The sequence below is a fragment of the Phoca vitulina genome, unplaced genomic scaffold, assembly GCF_004348235.1.
Source record: "Phoca vitulina isolate PV1807 unplaced genomic scaffold, GSC_HSeal_1.0 scaffold20, whole genome shotgun sequence".
Taxonomy (NCBI): domain Eukaryota; kingdom Metazoa; phylum Chordata; class Mammalia; order Carnivora; family Phocidae; genus Phoca; species Phoca vitulina.
Genome location: NW_022589723.1, coordinates 18,014,051 through 18,041,742, shown reverse-complemented (window position 1 = coordinate 18,041,742; position 27,692 = coordinate 18,014,051). Strand labels below are relative to the sequence as shown.

Here is a 27,692-nt window from a genome sequence, read left to right as displayed (position 1 = left end):
CTTTTAGGGAGAGACAGAACTGAAAGACACCATGAGAAGGACATGCTTTCACTAGCCACTGGTCCCAGAAAGAAAATGAGACATACTTGGAGCTCCCTTAAGCCAGCTAGACCTGAAGCTGAAAGTGGAGCTTGGCTCTGCAGCTGACTGCCAGCCCAGCAGAAGAGGTAAAGAAAGGAAGAACAGATAAGGAATCTGAAGATCAGAGAATTTTGGAACTTGCCTGGGGTCACAAAGAACGTAAGCAGCAGAGCAGGGATTTGAACCTGACACCCTAAGTCAAAAGCCTCAACTCTTAACTACATGGCTGCACAGAAGTGAGGAAGAACGCTCATGTTGGGACTTTGAAAAACAAAAACCAAAAAACAATACCTTTTAGAAGTATGTTAGCGCTTCTGGTTTTTTTTCCATGTTCAGAAAATTATATACAGAACAAGCACATAGGAATTCCCCTTTTAAAGTTATTAATGTATTTCTACTCAATGGCTTATTTAAAGCATATTGTCAAGTGGTCTTCAAATACTTACCTTAAATTTCTCTTAAAAAGTCAGTCATGGAACACTACATCAAAAACTAATGATGTAATGTATGGTGATTAACAATAACATAATAAAATTAAATTAAAAAAAAAAAGACTGTAGAGGCTTTGGAGTCAGGGCAAACTGTTAGCTGTGTGACTTTGGACAATTCCCTAACTTCTATGTCTAACTAGTCTCTGCCTCTATAATGTGGGGATACTAATAGTACCCGGTTCATAGGATTACTGTGAGCATAAGATGACTTAATACATATAAAACATTTAGAACAGTGCCTGACCAACACACTGTATCTACCACTTAAAGTTATCTCTTATTATTTGTACTTTGGGCAAAGGGTTTACAAAGATGCAATGTCAACTGTGTTTTTAGGCAGCATCTTTTATGTGACATATGGGTAAATTAGGATTGGGAAACTATATCTAGTAATAGAGGAGTCATAGCTTTGGGTTTTCCTTTGTGCAGTGACTCCTGAAACTGGGCATTTCCCTTGTGGGGGACCTTGGAATCTATGAGGTTGTTACAAGAGATAACTGGCTTTTGAGGTTTATGAGACAAGGGCAGATCCTGTACCTACTCATTGTGTATCTTATCATCTTGCACTTAAGCTGTCTGCTGCATGGTTTATCTAGGGACTCCCACCAAAGTGGAATAGTTGATGCTGCCTTGTTGGCAATTTGTGATCCTAATCTTTTTCTAAGAGACCATGCCAAGTGTAGCCTGTGGTATCATGGGAGTCTTCTTTGGGGGGGGAGTCTTTATCTCTATTTGAGCCTAGGAAGACCCCCCCCATTTGTCCTCCTTTGACCTTCATTTGTTATACAAAGCAGATTATAAACAACCACTATCTGGGGTGCCTGGCTTGGCTCAGCCGGAAAAGCACATGACTCTTGATCTTGGGGTTGGATCCCCATGTTGGGTGTAGAGAGTACCCAAACACAATAAAGCAACCACTGTCTTCAGGGAGTTTGCATTTGAAAACATATGCCTCAAGGCGTTTTATGAACTTGTAACTGTAATAGAAGATCACTTCTGGAATATTCTACCTCTGACTTATTCTAAATTAACTGTATTTTAAGGTTTTTTTTCTTTATTGTCATGTTGGGTTCTCAGAATCTGCAGATAGGTGTTTTTCGTCGATCTGGGAAATTCTTATCATCTCTTTAAACATTGCCTTTGCCCATTCTTTCCCTTTTCTCCTTCTGGAACTCTGATTAAACATACATTTGACCTCTTCTGTTTTACATGTTTCTTAACAACCCTCCCCTGCCTTTTAAACAGCTTTATTGTGGTATAATGCACATATTCTAAAATTTGCCCTTGGTAAGTATACAAGTTTGATGTTTTTTTGTTTTTTTGTTTTTAAAGATTTTATTTATTTGAGAGAACTTGAGCAGGGCGGTGGGGAAGGCGGGGGAGAGGAGCAGAGGGAGAGGGAGAAGCAGACTCCCCGCTGAGGGGGAGGGGGAGGAGGGGCTGTATCCAAGGACCCTGGGATTATGACCTGAGCTCACAGTAGACGCTTAAACCGACTGAGCCACCCAGGTGTCCCTTGATGGTTTTTAATACATTTATTTAGTTATAACCACCACAATATAGTTTTAGAACACTACTGTCCTTTCACAAAGTTCTCTTGTATTTGTTTGCAGTTTATCACTATTCTTACTTTCAGCCCCAGGCATTTACTAAACTTATTGTTTCTATGGTTTTGTCTTTTCTAGAAGTTTCATGTAAATGCAATTATGTAATCTTATTGCCTTACTTTTTTACTTAATGTTTTTGAGGTGTAGCAATGTTGCATGTTATCCTTAGCTTGTCCCCCTTATTGTTATAAGTAGTATACTATTATGTGGCTATTTGATTTTGTTGGCTGTTACGAATATTTCTTCTATGGACATTCAAATACAAGTCTTTGTGTGGACATGTTTTCATTTTTCTTGGGAAGATACTTTAGAGTAGAATTGCTGGGTGATATATAAGTTTATGTTTAACTTTTTAATAAATGACGAAACTTTTCCTATATTGTCTGTTTCTGAATTAAATTAATAAATGAAAAAGCAGTAAGCATATAGCATAAGTACAATCACTAACCTGCCTTGTTTTTACAAACCATTTCCAATTTGTCTAAGACATGCAACCTTTAAATAACAAAGCACAGTATAATTTCAGTACTACTCCTGAATCCTGTTTTTTTTAATAATAGCATAATGAAAATTTCATGAGTTTCAAGCAGTAGGTTAAGTTGGTCTTGGTAGAAGTTCAGCCTCACATCGTCACATGTCAGAGCAGCACTACCAAATGATATTTTTTTTCAAGTTATAAGCAGAAGTCATGAAATGCCTTGTCTTTTCAGTTACAGCTGCTCTGCCTTAGCATCAGTGTATGGTTGTGGAGTGGGATAAGGGTCTAGGATAGGAATAGTATATATACTAGCAGTTTAACTGATATGGCCAGATCTTTTGGTTCTCAGGACAGTGCTCTTGTGATCCTGGGGATATGGTTCTATTACTCTGTAGTTCCATAAGGGAGTGAGGGGTCGTGGTGGAAATTGCATTTTTAAATAGTGTAAGCTTCATTAAGAAGGTGACGTTTACTCAAAGACTTGAAGGAGGTGATAGAATCGAAGTAACGAGGCAGGATGCAGAGACGCAGAGCACTAGGACCTTAAAGGTTATTGTAAGGACTGGCTTTTATAAAAACTCTTGAGTAAAATGTGATGGCATTGGAGAGTCTTGAGTAGAGAAGTGACATAACGACATATTTTTAAAGGTTTTACTTATTTTAGAGAGAGAGTAGGGGGAGGGGAGAGGAAGAGGGAGAGCGTTCTAAGCAGACTGCGCCAAGCGCAGGGCCCGACGCGGGACTCCATCTTACAACCCTGAGATCAGGACCTGAGCTAAAACCAAGAGTTGGACGCTTAACCAACTGCACCACCCAGGCACCCCTGATATATTTTTAAAATATTACTTTATGTTTAAGACTTAGCTAGGTTTCCATATAGATCTTCATATCTGTTGCATGGAAGAAAGTTGGAATCTTGGCAAAGAGTTGCATGACATGTAAGATTTTGTGCGTTAATAATTGTTAAAATCTGTGTTCCAAATTGTTGTATACCCAAATATGCACCGAATAAACTCTTTATGTTCATTCAAAGAAAGAATACTACTTTATCTCTTTTGATGAATAGAGACTGTAAGGTGGCAAGGGTAACATGAGTGGATTCTGATAAGCCAGGCAAGAGGTGATGAAGATTTTTGCCTTAAAAAAAATAGAACTGGAAGAATAGAGTTGGCATTTACTGAGATGGGGAAGACTATATAAGAAATGAGTGGATGAAAGGTGAGTTCGGTTCAGGCCATCTTAAATTTAAGATGCCTTTTGGACATCAAAATCAACCTGTTGAGTTGGCAGTTGGATATATGAGCATGGAGTTTAGGGAGGGTTCTAGTGTGGAAATATAAATTTGGGAGTCATCCAGTATATTGTGATAAACTGGGTGCGAGCACTGAAAGAGCGAATATAATTGGGAAAAAAAAGTCCAAAGTCTGAATGAATATAATTGGAAAAAAGAAGTCCAAAGATTGGGGAGAAAGAGGGGTGTCTGGGTGGCTCAGTTGGTTAAGCATCTGCCTTCGGCTCAGATCATAATCTCGGGGTTCTGGGATTGAGCCCTGCATTGGGCACCCTTCTTCAGCTCCCCCTGCTTGTGCGCATGTGCTCTCTCTGTCAAATAAATAAATAAAAATCTTAAAACAAAAAAGATTGGGGAGAAGAGGGGAGGAATTAGCAAGGGAGATAAAAGGAGTGACCGGTGAAAAGGCCAAACTAACTGATGAAGATGTTTAAAGAGGGTGAGAATGACAACTTTGTTAAATGCTGCTGGATACATCAATGAAGATGAGTCCTGAAAATTGACCTTTGGATTTAGAGAAAGTCATTAGTGATCTTGTTGAAACTTATTTATTTCTTTTTTTAAATACTTTATTTTTATTTATTTATTTTTAAGATTTTATTTATTTATTTGACAGAGACACAGCGAGAGAGGGAACACAAGCAGGGGGAGTGGGAGAGGGAGAAGCAGCCTTCCCGCAGAGCAGGGACTCCGATGTGGGGCTCGATCCCAGGACCCTGGGACCATGACTGAGCTGAAGGCAGACACACAATGACTGAGCCACCCAGGCGCCCCAAAGATTTTATTTGTTTGGGAGAGATAGAGAGTGTGCGCACAAGCAGAGGGAGCAGCAGAGGGAGACGGAGAAGCAGGCTCTCCACTGAGCAGGGAGCCCTATGTGGGATTCAGTCCCAGCCCCCTGGGATCATGATCTGAGCCGAAGGCAGATGTTTAACTGACTGAGCCACCCAGGTGTCCCTTGTTGAAACTTAAACTTATTTCAAGAGGGTGGTTGGCTTGAAAGCCTGACTGGAGTGAGTTTTAGAAAGCATGGCAGGAAAAGAAAAGGGAAAAACTTTTACCAATGATCTGTATTGTAGATCGAGGCAGAAACATGGAGTGTTAGCTTGAGGGGAAGGTGGAGTCAAGCAAAGGTTTGTTTTTTTTAAAATGAGGACAATAATGACGTTGCATGCTGATGGGAATGAGTTAATAAAGAACAAAAAAAAATTAAGAAGGAATTGGTGGACAATGTCCTTTAGTGAGGTGTATGGGATTTAGGGCACAAGAGGAATGGTTGGACTTAAAATAGAAGTACATATAGTCGTAGGAAGGAAGGCAGAATATGTGGGTACAGATACTTATTGGTGGATATATATGATAGAAGCTTGTACAAGTTCTTGTTGCTTAAATTTGCTCAGTTAAATGGGAAGTGAGGTCATCTGTGGAGAATGAGAATGGGGAAGAAGGTTTGGAGGTTTGAGGAGAGAAGGAAGTAGTGTGAAATCATATAGGAGAATGAGAAAATGGACTAGGGATATATAGTGTAATTGTTGGGCATCATTAAGGAGCATTTGAGGTTTCTGGTCAGAGTTTTAAAGTGAAACTAGGGAGCATTGTTCTGTTTTGTCTAGTTACATTAACACTAAGTAAGCAGTTATGGAGTAGTTGGGCAGTTAAGTTGAATCAGGGTTGGGTTTGCCAGGTGTATTCTAGAAGCAAAGATGAATTTCTGGTATAGTTAAACTAGAGAGATTCCTGCCCCTACCCCCCACCCCGTCATGTAGGGGAAGCAGATTTTTCTAAGGAATACCAGATTTTAGTTAGAATAAGAAGGTGGTGGAGGGATTATGCTAAATGAACTTTAGAATGTAGGATATTTTGCTGATTCAGGGTGCTATGTTCTAGAGGTCATCCTGTGATTTTTATAACTAGGGGATCATGATGTAATTAGTTCCCACCTAAGTGAGTCTATTTAAAGAACTATTTAGGGGCAGGGTGGCTCAGTCAGTTAAGCGGCTGCCTTCGGCTCAGGTCATGATCCTAGGGTTCTGGGATCGAGCCCCGCATCAGGCTCCTTGCTCAGCATTTAAGGAAATGGACATTTTGAAATGGAGAGAGAATTTTGGCAGAATTTACCAGAATTAACACTGAGGGAATAGAATAAGGTTTATTATTAGGGTACCTGAAGGATTTGAGAGGAACCTGCAAAACTTCACCCATCATAATATTGTCTAGAATGTCTCTTCTCTCAGAGGTTTCCTTTTAGAACATAGGCTCTTCCTTTTTGGACTGTCCTGATGATGTTGCTAAATTATATAGAGGATGGATTCCACAGTTTTTAATCTACTCTGTTATAAGAGTTTCATCTGTCCCAGTACATAATGCCTCTTCCTTTTTAATCAGTCACCAGTAGCAGGATGAGGATCCAGAGTCTAAGAGTCTAAGGATCTAGGCAGAAACTTAAATAGTGGTATAAAAAATTAATTTAAAAACAACTTTTCAATTTTAAAAATTATTTCAGATTTACTGTAATTGAGGGAAATGTGTTAATCTTCCACTGTGATCCTAGATTTGTCTTATTCTATTAATTTCTTGTGTTATGTATTTTGAGACTCTTTGGTTATACATATTTAAGGTTGTTACCGCAATCTTGTGAATTAAACATTTGTAATCATGTAATAACCTACCGTATCCCTATTGATGTTTAGTGTTTATTTTTCCTGATACTAGTTTTCTTTTGATTAGGATTTGCTTAGTATCTTTTTCCGTCTGTATACCATTAACCATCCATGCCCTTATGTTTTATGTATTTAACTTAGAAATAAAATATAGCTAGGTTTTATTTTGCTAGTTAAATCTGACAATCACTTTTAATTGGTTTTTAAATGATCCACTTCCCAGGATCATACCAGCCCCTCTCGAGGTATTTGGCCCATATTGGGAATCTCAGACTTGATTTTCCTCCTCTCATTATGTGAAACAACAATATTTTCACAGCATATTGATTTAGTAATCTAAATCACAGTGGACTTGAATGATTATTATATTTTAGGTGTGTTTTCTTCAGTAAGTCTTTATACTCTTGGTAAATAGTGAATTGGAAAAAAGTTAAATAGTATAGAACTATTTCTTTTTATGTACTTATCATTAAATTACTTCATTGTACTATCAGTGAGTTAATTTAGAAACTGTCTTTTAAAACTTTTTGTTTCAGTCCCAGAAATCCTGGATAGAAAGCACTTTGACCAAGAGGGAATGTGTATATATTATACCAAGTTCCAAAGACCCTCACAGGTAAGCATACCTTTGTTTTTTGGGTTCCTCTAGAAATTTAGATGTAAATTATATTGCTGTTTGCTTATTAAAAACCAAAATTATTAAAGTATTTATAGTTACTGTTAACTTCTGTGCTTACTGTTAATTATTCATTTAAGATTGAGAGGAGAGGGCACCTGGGTGGCTCAGTTGGTTAGCGTCTGCCTTCAGCTCAGGTCATGATCCCAGGGTCTGGGATTGAGACCCGTGTCGGGCTCCTAGCTCAGTGGGGAGCCTGCTTTTTACTCGTGCACGCGTGTGCTCTCTCTCAAATAAAAAAAGTAAAATCTTAAAAAAAAAATTGAGAGGAGATATTAGCACAGTATCAGCATTCTGGAGTTCTTAATGACGTTTACAGCATAAAACCTCTTCTTCAGAGTGTTCCCCCATCCCTAAACTCCCCCAGATCATACTAGTATATTACAAAGATAAGGCAGTTAAGACTCTTAACTGATTCACTGATAATGAGAACTTAAAAATGTGTATTTATTGAACATCTACTGAGTACCCAACACTGTGGTTCATGCTAAAGAAATCAATACAAACCTAATAGTTCCTGTATTTGTTTGTCAAAATATAGATATAGCTCAGCATCTGCTAGAAAACCTATCATCAGAGATTATAGACATCTCTAATTGACTTTTTGATCTTTCACGTGGCTTTGATAATAGAAAAATTTAAAAGGCACTAGTTAAAATTCAAGAAAAAGTTGACCCCTAAGGTATTTATTGAAGTAACATTTTCCGTAATTCTTTTTCTCGTGGCCTAAAAATAGATAAAAGCTTAAAAGGGCAAATCAAAGAAAGAGTTATTTCCTAGAATACAGAAAACCTCTCTTTGTAGGCACTTAGGAAAAATTAGTTGAGAAATGCATTTACAAGTTTTTTGAATCTTCTTACCTTTCTCATTTCCTATCAAACCTTGTTCTCTATCCGGTTAACTTCTCTGCAACTTTTATTTCCATTTGATATATGACTCTTATAAAAACATAGCCTAATTCAGAACTAGAACAAATAATCCTAAAATTTGGATGAAACCACAAAAGACCCTGTATAGCCAAAGCAGTCTTGAGAAAGAGGAATAAAGCTGGAGGTTATCCCAATCCTGTATTTTTTTTTCTTTTAGTTCTTTTTTTAAAATTTAAATTCAGTTAATTAACATATAATGTATTACTGGTTTCAAAAGTAGAGGTCAGTGATTCATCAGTCTGATATAGTATCCACGGCATCACATGCCCTCCTTAATGGCCATCACCCAGTTATCCCATCCCCCCGCCCCACTCCCCTCCAGCAACCCTCAGTTTGTTTCCTATGATTAAAAGTCTCTTATGGTTTGTCTCCCTCTCTGATTTTGTCTTGTTTTAGTTTTTACTCTCTTCCCCTATGATCCTGTTTTGTTTCTTAAATTTCACATATGAGTGAGATCATATGATTGTCTTTGTCTGATTGACTAATTTCGCTTAGCAGAATACCCTCTAGTTCCATCCATGTTGTTGCAAATGGCAAGATTTCAGTTTTTTGTTGGCTGAGTAGTATTCCATTGTGTATATATACACCACATCTTTATCCATTCATCTGTTGATGGACATCAGGGCTCTTTCCATAGTTTGGCTATTGTGGACATTGCTGCTATAAATATTGGGGTACAGGTGCTCCTTTGGGTCACTATATTTGTATCTTTGGGGTAAATCCCTAGTAGTGCAATTGCTGGGTTGTAGGGTAGCTCTATTTTCAACTTTTTGACAAGAAAAAGGAAAAAAAAGACAAGAAATGTTCTCCAGAGTGGCTGCACCAGCTTGCATTCTGACCAACAGTGTAAGAGGGTTCCCCTTTCTCCGCATCCTCGCCAACATCTGTTGTTTCCTGATTTGTTAATTTTAGCCATTCTGACTGGTGTGAGGTGGTATCTCATTGTGGTTTTGATTTGTATTTCCCTGATGCCGAGTGATGTTGAGCATTTTTTCATGTGTCTGTTGGCCATTTGTATGTCTTCTTTGGAGAAAGGTCTGTTCATGTCTTTTGCCCATTTCTTAACAATCCCAGATTCCAAGATATACTGCGAAGCTGTAGTAATCAAAATAGTGTGGTACTGGCACAAAAATAGACACATAGGTTAATAGAATGGTATAGAAAGCTCAGAAATAAACCCATGCTTATATGGTCAATTAATATGTGACAGAGCAAGAATATTCAGTGGGGAAAAAGACTGGTGTTGGGAAAAATGGAAAACTACAAGCAAAAGAATGAAATTGGACTGCTTTCTTACACCATATGCAAAAATAAACTAAAAAAAAACCTCAAAATGGATTAAAGACCTAAGTGTGAGACCTGAAATCATTAAACTCCTAGAAAAAAACAGGCAGTAATCTCTTGGACATTGGCCTTAGAAATATTTTTATGGATATGCCTCCTCAGGCAGGGGAGACCAAAGCAAAAATAAACTATTAGGATTACACCAAAATAAAAAGCTTTTCCACAACAAGGGAAACTATTTTTTTTTTTTAAAGATTTTATTTATTTATTTGACAGAGAGAGACCTAGCGAGCGAGGGAACACAAGCAGGGGGAATGGGAGAGGGACAAACCGGCCTCCCACCGAGCAGGGAGCCCGATGTGGGGCTCGATCCCAGGACCCTGGGATCATGACCCGAGCCAAAGGCAGACGCCTAAAGACTGAGCCACCCAGGTGCCCCAACAAGGGAAACTATTAATAAAACAAAAAGGCAACCTACTGAGTGGAGGAAGATATTTGCAAATGATATATCTGGTAAGAGGTTAATATCCAAAATGTACAAAGGACTTACACAGCTCAACACCCAGGAAAAGTGGGCAGGAGACCCAAATAGGCTTTTTTCCAGAGAAGACCTACAGATGGCCAACAGATACAGGTAAAGATGCTCAACCTCACTAATCATCAGGAAAATGCAAAGCAAAACTTCAGTGAGGTATCATAATTTCATACCAGTCAGAATGGCTAGCATCAAAAAGACAAGAAATAACAAGTGGTGGCAAGGATGTGGAGAAAAGGGAACCCTCTTGCACTATTGGTGGGAATATAAATTGGTGCAGTGACCATGGAAAACAGTATGGTGTTTCCTCAAAAAATTAAAAATAGAAATACCATATGATCCAGGAATTCAATATTGAGTATCTACCCAAAGACAACAAAACACTAATTGGAAAAGATATATGCACTCCTTTGTTTTTGTTTTTTAAAAGATTTATTTATTTGAGACAGAGCAGGGGGAGGGGCAAAGGGAGGGGGAGGGAGTCTCAAGCAGACTCTCTGCTGAGCATGGAGCCCTGGGCTTCGATCTCACCACCTGTGAGATCACGACCTGGGCTGAAACCAAGAGTCAGATGCTTAACCAATTGCACCACCCAGGCGCCACGATATATGCACTCCTGTATTTATTGCAGCATTATTTACAATAGCCAAGATATGTAAGCAACGTAAGTGTTGCAATAGATAATAAAGAAGGTACAGCATGTGTGTGTATATACACACACATATATACACACACACACACACACACCAAATAGAATATTAGTCATAAAAAAGAATGAAGTCTTGCTATTTGCAACAACATGGATGGACCTAGAGCGTATTATGCAAAGCAAAATAAGTCAGAAAAATACAAATACCATATGATTATACTCATGTGTGGACTCTAAGAAACAGAACAAACAAGCAAAAACAGACTCATAGAAACAGAACAACTGGTAGTTGCCAGAATAGACAGGTGTAGGTGTAAGGGATGGGGTAGGGAGATGCATGAAGTAAGTGAATAAAATGAATAAGTCACAGAGATGAAAAGTATAGCATAGGGAATATAGTCAATAATATTGTAATGTTGTATGGTGACAAATGGTAACAACACTTATTGTGGTGGTAATGCATTTTGGAATATATAGCATTGTTGATCACTGTTGTACATTTGGAACTAATATAACATATGTTGACTATACAAAAATAGCAAAATTGGTAATTTTTTATAAACTTATATTTTTTTAAGAGGGGGAAGTGAGAGAGAAAGGGGAGTGGAGGGGCAGAGGGAAAGAATCTTTTTTCTTAAAAATTGAGATATAATTTATATAGCGTAAAACTGACCATTTGAAATGTACATTTTGTTGGTTTTTAGTATATTCAAAAGGTTTTACAAACATCACCGCTATCTAATTCCAGAACACTTTTATCACTCCTAAAGGGAACCCAGTTCCTATTACCAGTCACTCTTATTCTCCTCTCCCCCCAGTCCCTGACAACCATGAATCTACTTCTGTCTTTTTTTTTTTTTTTTTTTTTTTTTTTTTTTTAAAGGTTTTATTTATTTGACAGAGAGAAAGGCAGCCAGAGAGGGAACACAAGCAGGGGGAGTGGGAGAGGGAGAAGCAGGCTTCCTGCCGAGCAGGGAGCCTGATGTGGGGCTCGATCCCAGGACCCTGGGATCATGACCTGAGCCGAAGGCAGACGCTTAACGACTGAGCCACCCAGGCGCCCCTCTACTTCTGTCTTTATGGATTTGCCTGTTCTGTACATTTCATATACATAGACTCAAAAATATGTGGCCTTTTATGTTTGGTTTCTTTTACTCAGCATAATGTTTTCAAGGCATGTCCATGTTGTATCAGTTCTTCATTTCTTTTTAAAGATTAATTTTATTTTATTTTTTCTTTATTATTTAAATTCAATTAATTAACATATAGTGTATTCTTAGTTTCGGAGGTAGAGTTTAGTGATTCCTTAGTCTTATATAATACCCGGTGCTCATTACATCGTGTGTCTTCCTTAATGTCCATCACCCAGTTGTCCCATCACCCACTCCCACCCCTCCAGCAGACCTCAGTTTGTTTCCTATAATCATAGGAGTGAGATAGAGAAAATCTTAAGCAGGCTCCACACCCAGCACGGATCCCAATGCGGGGCTCTATCCCATGACTCTGAGATCATGACCTAAGCCGAAATCAAGAGTCAGACCCTTAACCGACTGAGCCACCCAGGTGCCCCAAGGCAGTCATTATTAGTAACATTTTGGTGCATTTAATTTTAATATTTCCTCAATAGGTTTTGTTTTAAAAGGTTGCTATATTCAGTCTAGGTGTAAAATATGGTATGTGCTCTTTTACAAAATGTTACAGTAAATATGATATTGCAGATATTTTGTAAGAATGGTAGTTAATATTCTGTTAGTGTATAGGCCACAATTTATATATACCTGTTCCATTATTGAGCAAATTTCGGTTATTTTCAATTTTTAGCCATGATAAAGTAAAATTAGGCCATAATGAAGACCTTAGTGGATAAAACTTTCTTTGTGTTTAAGGTTCTTTTTCCCCCCTCTTAGTGTATGTAATGCCAAAAAGCTTTCCAAAAGGATTAAAGCAATTTACACTATTACTGGTAGTGGCAAGAATGCCTGCTTTACTGAATATTGACTAGAGTAACATTTTTCTTTATCTGCAAGGAAAAGTGATTATTAGGAAATAGTATATGTCTTAAATTTGCATTTACTTGATTAGTGAGAAAATATTTTTTATGTTTTTTAACATTCCTTCAATTTTTGGTAAATTTGGTAAATGTCGTTTAGATAATTAATAAAACAGATAAACCTTTATATCTCTTCCAGTCATTATTCTGTGAGTTTTTGAATTTCTTATTAATGATTAAAGATGTTTTGTTACAATGTAACATTACATTAAAAAAAAAGATTTATTTATTGGGGTACCTGGGTGGTTCAGTCAGTTAAGTGTCTGCCTTAGGCTCAGGTCATGATCTCAGAGTCCTGGGATTGAGCCCCGTGTCGGGCTCCCTGCTCATTGGAGAGCCTGCTTCTCTGTCTCCCTCTGCTACTCCCTCCCTCTGCTTGTGCGTGTGCTCTCGTTCTCGCGCTCTCTCAAATAAATAAATAAAATCTTTAAAAAAAAAAAGATTTATTTACTTATTAGAGAGTGCCTGCATGTGGAGTGAGGGGTAGAGGGGAGAGAATCCTCAAGCAGACTCCCCACTGAGTGCAGGGTCCAACATGGGGTTTGGTCCTAGTAACATTACATTTCTTAACCAGAGCAGAAATGACATTTCCCAGGTCACATGGCTAATAATTCATAAAGGTGGGATTAGAATTTAGATCTCCTTAGTTCAGGGTGCCAGTTCTAAAGTAAGACACTGTTCTTTCATTGGGAGAAAATTATGGTTTTGCTTTATTAACAAAAGAGATTGTATTATTGAGGAGTTATTTCCTATACTTTTTAAATTTCAGTTTGCAGTAGAAATTTAACTTTAGGTGTTAAAGGAATCTCATTCTGTTACTAAGTATCTTTGGCTGTAGCCATCCATATGAGACATAATTTTCAAACACTGGTAGCTGGTCATTTCTTTCTATACTAGTTGAAATTTTTTTTATAAGATAATATTTTTTTTTTTAAATTTTTTTTATTGTTATGTTAATCCCCATACATTACATCATTAGTTTTAGATATAGTGTTCCATGATTCATTGTTTGTGCATAACACCCAGTGCTCCATGCAGAACGTGCCCTCCTCAATACCCATCACCAGGCTAACCCATCCTCCCAACCCCCTCCCCTCTAGAACCCTCAGTTTGTTTTTCAGAGTCCATCGTCTCTCATGGTTCTTCTCCCCCTCCGATTTCCCCCCCTTCATTCTTCCCCTCCTGCTACATTCTTCTTCTTCTTTTTTTCTTTCTTAACATATATTGCATTATTTGTTTCAGAGGTACAGATCTGAGATTCAACAGTCCTGCACAATTCACAGCGCTTACCAGAACACATACCCTCCCCAGTAATCTTTACATCCAACATGGGGCTTGAACTCAGAACCCTGAGATCAACTGTTGCATGCTCTTCCAACGAGCTAGCCAGGTGCCCTTAAACTAGTTGAACTTGAAAATTAGGTTTTTATGAATAAGCTAATACATGGATTTACAAGATACCAAAATTTATAAGTGAAAGTCCCTTTCTACCACTGTGCCTTAACTATAAATTCCCCTTCCTAAAGAAAACCAGTGTTACCTATTCCTCAGAATATCTTCCAGAAATAGCTAGATACAGTCTTTGCATGTCCTAGCAGATATGTATTTACTCCTCTCTCTCTTCTTTTAAGTACATACTGTTTAACCCACAGTGTTTATTATCTTGGCAATAACCACTGTTTTTAGTTGTTGCATCCTTTTAAATTATATATCTGGATCATAGTTTGTTTTAGTAGTTCCTTATTTTTTTTAAAGATTATTTTTTTAATCTTATTTTTAAAATCTTTTTTAATCTTATTTTTTAAAATCTTTTTAAAGATTTTATTTACTTATTTGAGAGAGTGAGCACAAGCAGGGGGAGCAGCAGAGGGAGAGGGAGAAGCAGGCTCCTCACTAAGCAGGGAGCCTGATATGGGGCTTGATCCTAGGGCCTTGGGACCATGACCAGAGCTGAAGACAGACGCTTAACCGACTGAGCCACCCAGGCGCCCCTTAGTTTCTTACTGATGAACATTTTAGGTATTCTGTTTTTCTTTTTGTTACTAGAAAAAAAAATGCTGTAGTGAATGAATAACCTTTGTACATTAATTATTTTACACATGTGCTACAAATATTTTTTAGCCTATAATTTTAGTATTGGTATTAGAGTTTGAGAGGGAGTCTACATTTTTTTCATTGTGATGGGTATTACCAAGTTGCCTTACATCGAGATTGTATCAGTTTATACTCCCACCAGCATATAAGACTACCTATCTCGGGGCGCCTGGGTGGCTCAGTCGTTAAGCGTGTGCCTTCGGCTCAGGTCATGATCCCAGGGTCCTGGGATCGAGCCCCGCATCGGGCTCCCTGCTTGGCGGGAAGCCTGCTTCTCCCTCTCCCTCTCCCACTCTCCCTACTATGTTCCCTCTCTCGCTGTGTCTCTCTCTCAAATAAATAAATAAAATCTTAAAAAAAAAAAAAGACTACCTATCTCTGTTCTCTTCAAGATACTGTCTTAAAGGACTAAAAAAATCTTTTCTAACCAAATGCCTTTTCATATGTATGTTTTTTCTTGTGAACTATCCATATGTTTTCCTTTTTTATGTAAATTTGATGAAACTCTTTCTATATTAGGGAAACTAACCTTTTGCCTGCAATTATTTTTTCCTGTTTGTCTTTAGACTTTATGAGTGGCATATTTTTGCCATGTAGAAATTTGTATTTTTGTGTAGTTAAATCTGTCAATCTTTTTCTCTTTGGTTTCTGGATTTTGTCACAACTAGTTGTACTTAAAAAAAATGGAAACTATTTTAAATATGTGGGTGAGGGAATGGGTAAAATAGGTGAAGGGGGGAGTAAGAGGTACAACTGGTACCTGGTATTCCAGTTATAAATAATAATGGAGATAAAAGTACAACATAAGGAATATAGTTAATAATACTGTAATAGTGTATGGTGGCAGATGGTGACTACTCTTGGTGAATATTGAGTAATGTATAAAATTATTAAACACTATGTTGTGTACCTAAAACTAGTGTAACATTGTATGTCAACTACAATAAACAATGGAAACTATGTGAGTTAAAAAAAGTTATTTGAGTGTATAAACCAAGGTATAAATGACATATCTACTGAACAATTAGACAAGTGTTATAGTTTTCCTTTGATTTGTACTATTATATGGATTTTATGTAGTTTAAATTAAAATTTTTTTTTAATGTTAAGTAATAAATTTACCTTGTTTTATAGATGCCTTCCAGGATGTCAAATTTGTCAGCAACTCGTCAGGTAAGTTTAATAACAAAACTCTATTGCACAAATTTTGAAAAATAAAACTAATATTTTAGAAGCATCAGTTAGGTGGGATAAAACTCACAGGTTATTGCATTTGATTACATTTGAAGGTTACTTTACTCAGAGTGGGGAGGTGAAGGATTGGGTGAGGCTATATGAACTCCAATGAAGCTACTTGAGCAGATTTCTAAAGTTGAATGTGAATTAGTTAGGTAAAGATTGAGCAAAAGGGATTTAGGCAGAGAGAACAGGATGTGGGAAGGCCTGACAGTGAAAGAGATTATGATTCTATCAGGAAACTACAGAATGTAGAATGTAATACGGATATTGGAGAGATTTGATCTGGAGAAATAAGTAGGAACTAGATCATTTAAGCTGTTTGTGTACTGTGTCACATAGTTTTGATTTCATGTTAAAAGGATATACAGGGAAGTAAAATGCTTAGTTTTTCTTTTGGTAAAAGCAGTTGGCATTTTGAGGAGATTGGATTGGGAGGAAAAAATAGCTTGGAAAGTTTTGGAGTAATTCTGGAAAAACTGAGAGCCTGAATTAAGATAGTGGCTATGATGATGAAGGGAAGTAGACATATTTGAAGGAATTAATGAGATAAATTCAATAGGATTTGGTGAATCCTAAATTTCTTGCCTAGATAGCTAAGTAAATAGTAATGTTGCTCATTAAGATCTGATGAATGAATATAAAAGTAAGACTAGAAGGTCTCTGGTAGGTAGGCTAGGAAGAAAAGTGCACAGAATGCACTTTTCATTTTAGATATATGGAGTTGTTTTACCATTTCCAGTCCTGTTCATTCCTTCCTTTAGGCGCAAAGTTCCAGGGGTATCTTTCCATTCAAACTGAAGATCTTCCTTTAGTATTTGGTATAATGCAGATACAATAGAGATGAATTTTCTCAGATTGGTTTATCTGAAAATATGTTTTCATATTTTTCATTTTTCATGTTTATTTTACTCTTATTTTTGAGGGATATTTTCCCTAGATATAGATTTCTGAGTTGATAGTTTTCTCATTCCAGCACTTTGAAGATACCCTTATATTGTCTTCTGGCTCTTGTTTCTGGTGAGAAGTCATTTGTCACTAGTGTAGTTCTGTATGTAATGATCTTTTTTCTCTCTGGCTACTTTAAAGACTTCCTTCCTGTATCCTTGGCTTTCAGCAGCAGGTGTATAATGTGCCTAAGAGTGGTTCTCTTTGTATATACTGTGCCATAAATATCTGCAAGTTCATATTTTTCACCAAATTGGGAAGTTTTTTTTAATTATTATTTTTTAAATTTAATTTTATTGTGTTACGTTAGTCGTCATACATTACATCATTAGTTTTTGATGTAGTGTTCCATGATTCATTGTTTGCGTATAACACCCAGTGCTCCATTCAGTACGTGCCCTCCTTAATACCCATCACTGAGCTAACCCATCCCCCCAACCCCCTCCCCTCTAAAACCCTCAGTTTGTTTCTCAGAGTCCATAGTCTCTCATGGTTCGTCTCCCCCTCCGATTACCCCCCTTCATTTTTCCCTTCCTACTATCTTCTTTTTTTCTTTTTCTTTTTTTTTAACATATAATGTATTATTTGTTTCAGAGGTACAGGTCTGTGATTCATCAGTCTTAAACAATTCACAGCGCTCACCTTAGCACCTACCCTCCCCAATGTCTATCACCCAGCCACCCCATCCCTCCCACCCCCCTCCACTCCAGCAAACCTCAGTTTGTTTCTGAGATTAAGAATTCCTCATATCAGTGAGATCATATGATACTTGTCTTTCTCTGATTGATTTATTTCGCTTAGCATAATACCCTCTAGTTCCATCCACGTTGTTGCAAATGGCAAGATTTAGTGGTTTTTTTTTTTTTGATGGCTGCATAATATTCCATTGTAATAAACACCACATCTTTATCCATTCATCTGTTGATGGACATCTTGGCTCTTTCCATAGTTTGGCTATTGTGGACATTGCTGCTATAAACATTGGGGTGCACGTACCCCTTCGGAACACTGCATTTGTATCTTTGGGGTAAATACCCGGTAGTTCAATTGCTGGGTCATAGGGTAGCTCTATTTTCAACTTTTTGAGGAACCTCCATACTGTTTTCCAGATTGGCTGCACCAGCTTGGATTCCCACCAACCATGTCAGAGGGTTCCAAATTGGGAAGTTTTTAGCCATTGTTTCTTAAAATATTTTTCTGCCCCATTCTCTCTCTTTCTTCTCTCTGAAACTCCAGTTATACGTTTGTTAGTTTGCATGATTTTTAAAAAAGATTTTATTTATTTGAGAGAGAGAGAGACTGACCAACCAACCGACCTTGAGCACGGGGTAGAGGGAGCGGAGGGAGAAGGACAAGCAGACTCCCTGCTGAGCAGGGAGCTCGACATGGGGCTTGATCCCAGGATCTTGGGATCATGACCTGAGCCAAAACCAAGAGCTGAATGCTTAACTGATTGCACCACCATCTAGGCTCCCCAGCCCTGTTTTTTTTTTTTAATTAAAATTTTATTCCATTGATGAAAGTAGAACAGTTGTAGTGATATTTCTTAAGGTTCACTAGTCTTTTTTTTCTTTGATTACCGTAGCTTTGTAATATATTTTTCCCCACTAATCCTTATTTTTGCAATTGCCAATATGCTATTTTGCCCATCCAGTGAACTTTTCATGCATTATATTTTTCAGTTCTAAGATTTTCATTTGATTCTTTATTATAGTTTCCAGGTCACTGCTGAGATGCCTTATCTATACCTTTGTTATCACCATCTATTTCTATAAGTCCTTGAACATACTTATATCTGCATTAAAATTTTTGTTTACTAGTTTGAACATCTGTGTCATTTACGGTCTGTTTCTATTGAATTGCTAAATTTATCTACTTTTTTCTTGATTATGAGTCACTTTTTTTGCTTTTTCATATGTCTAGTAATTTTTTATTGTATGTTGCGAGTTTCCATGATCGATAGGAGTTCTGGACTATGTCATCTTCCTTTAAAGGGTTTAAATTTTGTTCTGACAGGTGATTAAATTATTGACAGATTCTTTTGTCCCATAGGGCTTGATTTCATTCTTTGTTGGGGCAGCTCTGTTTTTATTTTTATTTATTTATTTTTAAAGATTTTATTTATTTATTCATGAGAGACAGAGGGAGAGGCAGAGGGAGAAGCAGGCTCCCCGATGAGCAGGGAGCCCGATGTGGGACTCGATCCCAGGATCCCAGGATCATGACCCAAGCTGAAGGCAGACGCTTAACCATCTGAGCCATCCAGGCACCCTCTATTTTTATTTTGAATTTAGTCTTAGAATGTGGACTGTACTCCCAAGGTATAACCTTTTTAGGGTCTCAACTGAATGCCCAGGATGCCTACTCATGTCTTTTCGCTGTGATCTAAGACTGCCGTGTCTCCAGCCGTTTATGATTCAGGTCTCAGACCCGCAGCAGGTGATTTCTGTTAGGTGTCTAAGTCTTGACCGACACAGATACAGCTCAGTGTGTGGCCAGGAACCCATGGTGAATCCTCATGCAAGTTTGTTTCCCTCTCTCTCTCTAGCTCTCCTCTGGTACCCTGCTACAAATTCCATCTGTTTCAGCAGCCTGGAATTCTGTTTGCTACCTCCTTGCTCAGCTCAGTGACACTGCCTTTTTCTACCTGAGCATTATCTCAATGCACAATGGTTGAGAAATTCCCCCAGTGTGGTGGTACAATTATGGGCCTCACTTCATATATTTTTCTTCATTTCAAGGATTGAAGTCCCATAATTCTTGTTCAGTGCTTAAAAACCGTTACCTCATATATTTTGTCTACTTTTGTCACGTGTCCCCAAGATGACCCCAAAGTTTGGTGATTAGTTAGGACTCACAGGACTCAGAATGTAGTAAGTAGTACTCATAGCCAACATTAAATAAGTATGATGATATCTGTGTTGAGGAAGTTCCCTCTTTCCCTAATTTGCTGAAAATGTTTATAGTGAATAGATACTGAATTTTGTTGGTCTTTTCAGTGACCAAGCTTTTTGTTTCATTGATTTTTCTACATGTTTTTCTTTTCTTTTCATGGTTCATTGTGTGCTCTTTATTCTTTCTATCTGCTACTTTGGGTTTAATTTGCCCTTTTTAAAAAGTTTTTAAGGTGGAGTTTAGATTACTATTACCTGCAAATCTTTTTTTTTTTTTTTAATGATAGCACTAAGTTTTATTAGGGATTTCATTAAGGTTAAATCTCTAGAAATGAGGGAGTCACTTCGGGGGCGCAAAGCTGGTAAATTGCCTCAGATCTCATAATGAACCACTGGTTCAGGCTGTTTGGTGGGATCTCTGCCTTGTTCCAGGTACAGATTATTATAAGGATTCTGCTTTAGCCCCACAGATTGGTAGATTAGGTAAGTCTCCCCAACTCAGAACATGAACAGTGTGAAGGCCACAAAGCCAAAGAGGTGCTTACACATGAGATTCCAGGAAATAGGCATGGGGGATGTATCCACACAGTTCCTGATAGACATGTCAAGGTCCCAGGGTGTTGGTACACCCCAGTTCAACCTCAGGTCTGGGTGGTCCCAGTCATACCATGGATCTCTCCCTGCCCTGAGCGGTCAGAGAGCTTCAGGTAGTCATCATACCCCATGCCATCTTCCCAGTACACTTGGTAGTCTTCTACCCACATACACTTCTTGGCAGTGGTGGCCTGTTCTTCTGGAATCTTGGGGTAGGACCCCAGGAACGTGTCCTTGGTAATGTGCAAAGCTATCGTTGTACCCAAGGGCACCATGGTTTGGGCTGCCCTTTTTAGCCATTGGACTCCCAGGACCCATGCCCGGGCCGCCACCATCTTCACCTTCCTCACGTAGCAGATCTTCTTCTCATTTAAACTATATACTACAGTTTTTTATCCTATATATTTTCATACTGTAAAGTATTTATGTGAATACGCTTTTATACTAAACACTGTATAGTTGCATCCCATGTTTTGTTGTTTTTATTTTCATTTTGTTCCACATATTTTCTAAGTTCTTCTGTGACTTTCTTTGATCCATGAGTTAATAAAAAATGTGTCGTTTAATTTCCAAATACTTGAAGAATTTCCCAGTATTTTTTTTTCTTTTCTTTTGGAGAGAGAGTGCACACACTTGAGTGGGGGTGGGGCAGGAGGGGCAGAGGGAGAGAGAGAGAATCTTAAGCAGGTTCCACACCCTGGTACAGAGCCCCATGTGGGTCTTGATCTCATGACCCATGAGATCATGACCTGAGCCGAAATCAAGAGTCACATGCTTAACCAACTGAACCACCCAGGAACAACCGCTCCTCCCCCGTATTTTCTTTTATTGGTTTCTAGTTTAGTTTCACTGTGGTCTGAGAACATACTTTGTATGATTTCCATCCTTACTCTAGTTTATTTAGACTTACTTTATGGCCCAGCATATATTTAATTTTGGTAAATATTTCTGTGCACTCAAGAAGAGTTTTTATTCTATTGTTGAGTGTTAAATGTCTATTTAATCACTTTGGTTGGCTGGTAGTTTTGTTCAAGTCTTACAGGATTCTAATTTGATAGGGTTCCCCCCATCCCTTTAGTACTTTAAAGATGCTGAACCAAAAAATTGGGGTGCCTGACTGGCTCAGTTGGAAGAGCATGTAACTGTTAATCTTGGGGTTGTGAGTTCAAGCCCCCCATTGGATGTAGAGATTACTTAAATAAATAAAACCTAAAAAAAAAAAGAATAAGATGATGTACCAGTGACTATTGGATTGCATGATTTTTGACAAGATGTGTGCTGTCATTCTTACCTTTATTCTTCTGCCCATGATGTGATATGATACTTTGAAGATTTTCTCTTATCACTGGCTTTCAGCAGTGCCTAGTGTGATTTCCTTAAGCTTGTTTTGCTCAGTTCTTATTGAACTGCTCAGATCTGTTGCTCATATAGTTTTCAGATTTTTGCCCTATGTTTTCAAATTTTTATTCCCATTCCCTTATTTCTGGGACTTGAACTTTGTGTGTGTTGAGCTACTTCGATACTGTTCAGCAGGTTGCTAATGTTCTGTTCCTTTTGTTTCCCCCCTGTCTTTTCTCTCAGTGTTTCATTTTGGATAGATTCTCCTTTGTTTTCCAAAGATTTTATTCTTTTATTTGAGAGAGAGAGTTTATGTTTTAGGGTGCTGGATTTTATCATTCTGTTAGGGAATTTTGGACTTGTTTTAGCATGCAATTAAGTTACTTTGGATTAATTTGATCTTTCAAGTCTTGCTGTTGCAGTTTGTCATGGTACATCATCGTCTAGGTCTAATTTAGCCCTTCTAATTAGGCATTGCTATTCTCAGGACCCTTTTGTAGGTCTTGTGTATTGAGATCTCTTACTCTGGCTGGTAGCAACACAAACTGTTCCTTGCCCTTTGTGAACTTCAGGAATTACTTGGCCTACTGTTGTCTAGTAGTTCTTATGTTTGCCTTGGGTAGTTTGTTCTTAACTCATGTTTAAGAAGATCCTTCTATATATATCGGGAACTCTCTCGTGTAGCTCTTCCTCTTTTTGTTTTTTGCCCTGCAAACTCTAGCTGCTTTGGCTTCTACTAACTATGATATGACTTTTTAAAAAAGATTTATTTATTTATTTTAGAGAGAGCATGCGCACACGAGCAGGGGGAGGGATAGAGGGAGAGAATCTATAAGCAGACTCCCTGCTGAGTGGGGAACTGAAATGGGGGCTCAATCCCAGGACCCCAAGATCATGACCCAAGCCAAAATCAGGAGTCAGATGCTCAACCAACTGAGCCATGCAGGCACCCGTATGATTCTTTATCAAATTAGTGAGACTGCCTGCTTCCTACATAGTAGTGTCCTGTAATGCTTCTAGGTAGAATACAGTTGCCCTTTCTGCCCTTGACCCTGGGCCACCATTGTCATCACTGTATAGATATGTACTGTTAGGCATTGGATTCTTTCATGAAGCATGATAATTTTGAGATCATATTGTGTTTAATATTCTAATATTAGATATTCTCATGTTGAATACTATTCTGTTATATGGCTATACTACATTTTGTAGATAACCCCACACTAAATTTAGAGGACTGTATCATCAAAAAAAATGTACTTGTACTATTTTACCGTTATGTTAAAAGTATTAATTTATTGGTATTGTAAAATTAAAAAGTTAAATTATTTTTATACTCAATGTTCATTGGTTTGTTCATTTTAATTCAGTTTTTCATTGACTAATTTTTTGAAAGGTCTTTTTAAAATTTCATTTCTTTCCTTTAGGTGTTTTTGTGGTCGCTTGGTCAAGCAACATGCTTGTTTTACTGCAAGTCTTGCCATGAAATACTCAGATGTGAAATTGGGTGACCATTTTAATCAGACATTAGAAGAATGGTCTGTGGAAAAGCATACAGAACAGAGCCCAACGGATGCTTATGGAGTCATAAATTTTCAAGGGGGTTCTCATTCCTACAGAGCTAAGGTATGTCGCATACTTGATTTTTTTAACTTCATTTATCTTGTTCTCTAAATAATATATAGTACATTTATTGTCTGAAAATTTATGTAGCAGATCAGAAAGTTAGTGTCGGTCATTTCTTTATTTTAAAGTTCTTTGTATAAGTGCATATACATATAGAAGTGTTACATCTTGGTGAATTGAACATTCTCTCATGAAATGTTTTTAATCTTGTCATTTTCTTTCTTTCTTTTTAAGATTTTATTTATTTTCGAGAGAGTGAGAGAGAGAGCATAAGCAGGGGGAGGGGGAGAGGGAGAAGCAGAAGCAGACTCCCTGCTGGCAGGTAGCCCAATGTGGGGCTCAGTCCCAGGACCCTGGGATCATGACCTGAGCCGAAGGCAGATGCTTAACTGATTGAGCCACCCAGGTGCCCCTAAAGGGTTTCTTTATAAGCAACACATATTTTTAAGTTTATTATACTGTCTCACTTTTTCTTTGTTCCCTTTTCTTTCTTGTTTGATTGGGATTAAATATTTTTTTATTATTTCTTTCCTTATTAGCATGTTATTTATACATTCTCTTTTCTGTAGATTAATCTTATAATAAACACTACAAAACACATTTTAACTTATTATAAATTAGTCCTTTCACTACTTTTTGGAAGTGCAAGAACCTTTAGAATACTTATAACTGCATTTATTTCTCTCATGACATATGCTTTTGCTGGCATAATTTTCACCCCCCCCACAACATTATTTTTCATTTATATTTATCAATATTTTACCCTTTATGTTGTTCTTTGTTTTGTCTGCCTCCTTGCCTTGATGGGAAAAGCAGTGGTAAAGGTGGGCACATCTCTCTAAGTTTTCCTTTTCTTTTGGATCCTGATCCCACAGTTTTTCACTGTCTTAGTAGCTCTCTGATGCCTTCATACATGTTATTTATTTTCTTGTTTTTCTATTCCTACCGGCAGAGTTAGTTTAAAACAGTCTAGTCTGCCATTGTCCAAAGTGGAACTCCTCATTTATTCCTTATATATTTTTTTAACTTTAAGCTGTTTTCCAAACATGACTTTATGCCAAATATAATAATGAGTTAGACAAAAGTAATATAGGAAGACTTAATATAGAACAAATCTCATTACAAAATTCTTTTTTTTAATTTATTTATTTTTAAAGATTTTATTTATTTATTTGACAGAGAGAGACACAGCGAGAGAGGGAACACAAGCAGGGGGAGTGGGAGAGGGAGAAGCAGGCCTCCTGCCGAGCAGGGAGCCCGATGTAGGGCTCGATCCCAGGACCCTGGGACCATAACCTGAGTGGAAGGCAGACACTTAACAACTGAGCCACCCAGGCGCGCCCCCCCCTTTTTAAAAAAAATTAATTTATTTGAGAGAGAGAGAGAGCACTAGCTGGGGGGGGCAGAGGTGGGGGGGTGGGGGCAGAGGGAGAAGCAGTTTCCTCGCTCAGTGAGCAGGGAGCCTGATTCAGGGCTGGATCCCAGGACCCTGAGATCACAACCTGAGCCAAAGGCAGATGTTTAACTGACTGAGCCACCCAGATGCCCCTCATTACAAATGTTCTTTTTTTTTTTTTTTAAGATTTTATTTATTTGAGAGAGAAAATGAGAGACACAGAGAGAGCATGAGTGGGGGGGAGGGTCAGAGGGGGAATCAGACTCCCTGCTGAGCAGGGATCCCGATGCAGGACTCGATCCTGGGACTCCAGGATCATGACCTGAGCCAAAGGCAGTTGCTTAACCAACTGAGCCACCCAGGTGCCCCCATTATAAACATCTTAAGGGACTCTGGGGTCTTCTCAGTTTGGTAGAATTCTGATACTTTGGGTTCTGATATTTTAGAATATTTTTCATTGGTATTTGATCTCTGGTTGTAAAGCAATGGACAGTATATTGTTTTGCAAAGAACCTTTGTTAGAGATGATTAAAAATGTTTTTCGGGCGCCTGGGTGGCTCAGTTGGTTAAGCAACTGCCTTCGGCTCAGGTCATGATCCTGGAGTCCCTGGATCGAGTCCCGCATCGGGCTCCCTGCTCGGCAGGGAGTCTGCTTCTCCCTCTGACCCTCCTCCCTCTCATGCTCTCTGTCTCTCATTCTCTCTCTCTCAAATAAATAAATAAAATCTTTAAAAAAAAAAAAAAAAAAAAAAAATGTTTTTCTTCGGGGCACCTGGGTGGCTCAGTTTGTTAAGCGTCTGCCTTCGGCTCAGGTCATGATCCCAGGGTCCTGGGATCGAGCCCCGCATTGGGCTCCCTGCTCCGCGGAGGGCCTGCTTCTCCCTCTCCCACTCCCCCTGCTTGTGTTCCCTCTCTCGCTGTCTCTCTCTCTGTCAAATAAATAAATAAAATCTTTAACAAAAAAATGTTTTTTTTCTAACATATGAATATTTCAGATTTCTTATGAGCTAAATCATGTAGGTACATCAAACCAAGAAAATGAGTTAGAGTGGTCAATAGCAAGTAAGTTTTGTGAAGTCACTTAAGACAAAGATAAGTTGTTTAATCTTGTAAACCAGAGGAAGTTATTTCACAGATGTGACAGCTTATTTTCTATAGAATTTTTAAAAAATTAAATTTATAAATCCATCTGATTACCTTGAAATATTGAGTAAAAAAATCTTTGTTATTTTACTGCATAATCATAATTCTGTTATAAATAGACCAGATCATTGACAAAACTTTCAAACACATAATACAGTATTTGCCTCTCCTAATAGCAAGAGTTGTAGAAGCTTCCATTTTTTTTTTCCATTTTTCTTTCCTTTTTTTTTTTTTTTTTTTTTTGAAGTTTTACTTATTTGAGAGAGAGAGAACAAGCGAGAGAGAGAGAACACAAACGGGGAGGGGCAGAGGGAGAGGTAGAAGCATACTCCCTACTGAGCAGGGAGCCCAACTTGGGGGGCTTGATTCCGGTGCTCCAGGATCATGACCTGAGCCTAAGGCAGACCTTAACTGACTGAGCCACCTAGGCACCCCATTCTTCTTCTTTCTTTTTCCCGTTTCTCATCACCATAGCTAGCCTTTAGCAGTTCCCACTACTGCATATTCATAGTCAAACAAGTCAGTAAGTAACTGGGGGTAAATTTGTAAATTGGACGAATGGTAATTGAGTTTATATAAATAGGAGGAGGAACATATTTATGTTTTAAAGGTTAAAAATTAGAGTACCACTGCTTCTATGGCTCTTAACAGAATGATTTTCCAACTTTAAAATGATTTACTATTGCTTATTCCTAGGAGTGTTAAGTATATTAAAAGTAACCTATCAAATCTATAATAATCTGATCTAAACATTTTTCTAATGTCATGTAATGTTGCATTATGAAACCTATGAACATATTCAGTTATTTTGTCCTTTAAAAATCTTTTTTAGTATGTGAGACTATCATATGACACCAAACCTGAAGTCATTCTGCAACTTCTGCTTAAAGAATGGCAAATGGAATTACCCAAACTTGTTATCTCTGTGCATGGGGGCATGCAGAAATTTGAGCTTCACCCACGAATCAAGCAGCTGCTTGGAAAGGGTCTTATTAAAGCTGCAGTTACAACCGGAGCCTGGATTTTAACTGGAGGAGTAAACACAGGTAATGTGATGATTATACCAGTTTTATTTCGTGTGTTTGTAAATGTTTCACAATATCAATTAAATATTTGAAATAATAATCAACACCAAGTATCAGTATATTCAGTTTTTCTGTTAAATAATCTGTATACTTCCTAAGTATAAATGGTAACTGTAAAGTATTTCGTTTTCATTTACTCTTAAAAAATAATACACTTTAGAGCAGGTATTGACAAACTGTGGTCCCGTGCATCAAATCCAACCCATTCTTTGTTTTTGTAAATAAAGGTTTATTGGAACAGAGCCACAATCCTTTGATTTTGTATTATATATAGTTATATTTGTGTTGCAACAATAGAGGTGAATAGTTGTGAGACTGTTTACCTTGCAAACCCTAAAATATTTAGTATTTGACCCTTCACAAAAAAATGTTGTTGATCCCTACTACAGAGCAAAGTTTTATTCCTGTCACTTTCTGACTTCTGGTAAATTGATGTAAGAATGGCAGTCCATTGCCTAGGCAGTGGTAAGAAGTAGCTTTCAAAATTAGTTTTTAATATACTATAATTTTTCATTGCATATCTTCTCTACGACATATACAGGTTAGATATAAGAAAAGCAAATTAATTTTAATATCCAAAGTAAAATATAATTATTACTTAAATTAG

The 27,692-nt window shown here is 37.8% G+C and overlaps 1 protein-coding gene and 1 pseudogene across 3 annotated transcripts in view; one reads left to right on the top strand and one right to left on the bottom strand.

The window, feature by feature from the left end:
* The window catches only part of TRPM7 (transient receptor potential cation channel subfamily M member 7), a 117,508-nt gene that overhangs the window by 15,628 nt on the left and 74,188 nt on the right, over positions 1 to 27,692 (top strand). For 2 of the 3 annotated variants that reach the window (XM_032418119.1, XM_032418123.1), the window contains exons 2-5: positions 7,145 to 7,224; positions 15,960 to 15,998; positions 23,263 to 23,461; positions 26,833 to 27,046. In XM_032418119.1, coding sequence (XP_032274010.1) covers positions 7,145 to 7,224; positions 15,960 to 15,998; positions 23,263 to 23,461; positions 26,833 to 27,046 — 532 coding nt within the window. Of the gene's footprint in view, positions 1 to 3,469; positions 3,876 to 7,144; positions 7,225 to 15,959; positions 15,999 to 23,262; positions 23,462 to 26,832; positions 27,047 to 27,692 lie in introns of those variants that run through there. The other variant, XM_032418120.1, reaches the window with a different exon arrangement.
* LOC116640840 lies at positions 20,158 to 20,988 on the bottom strand (annotated as a pseudogene).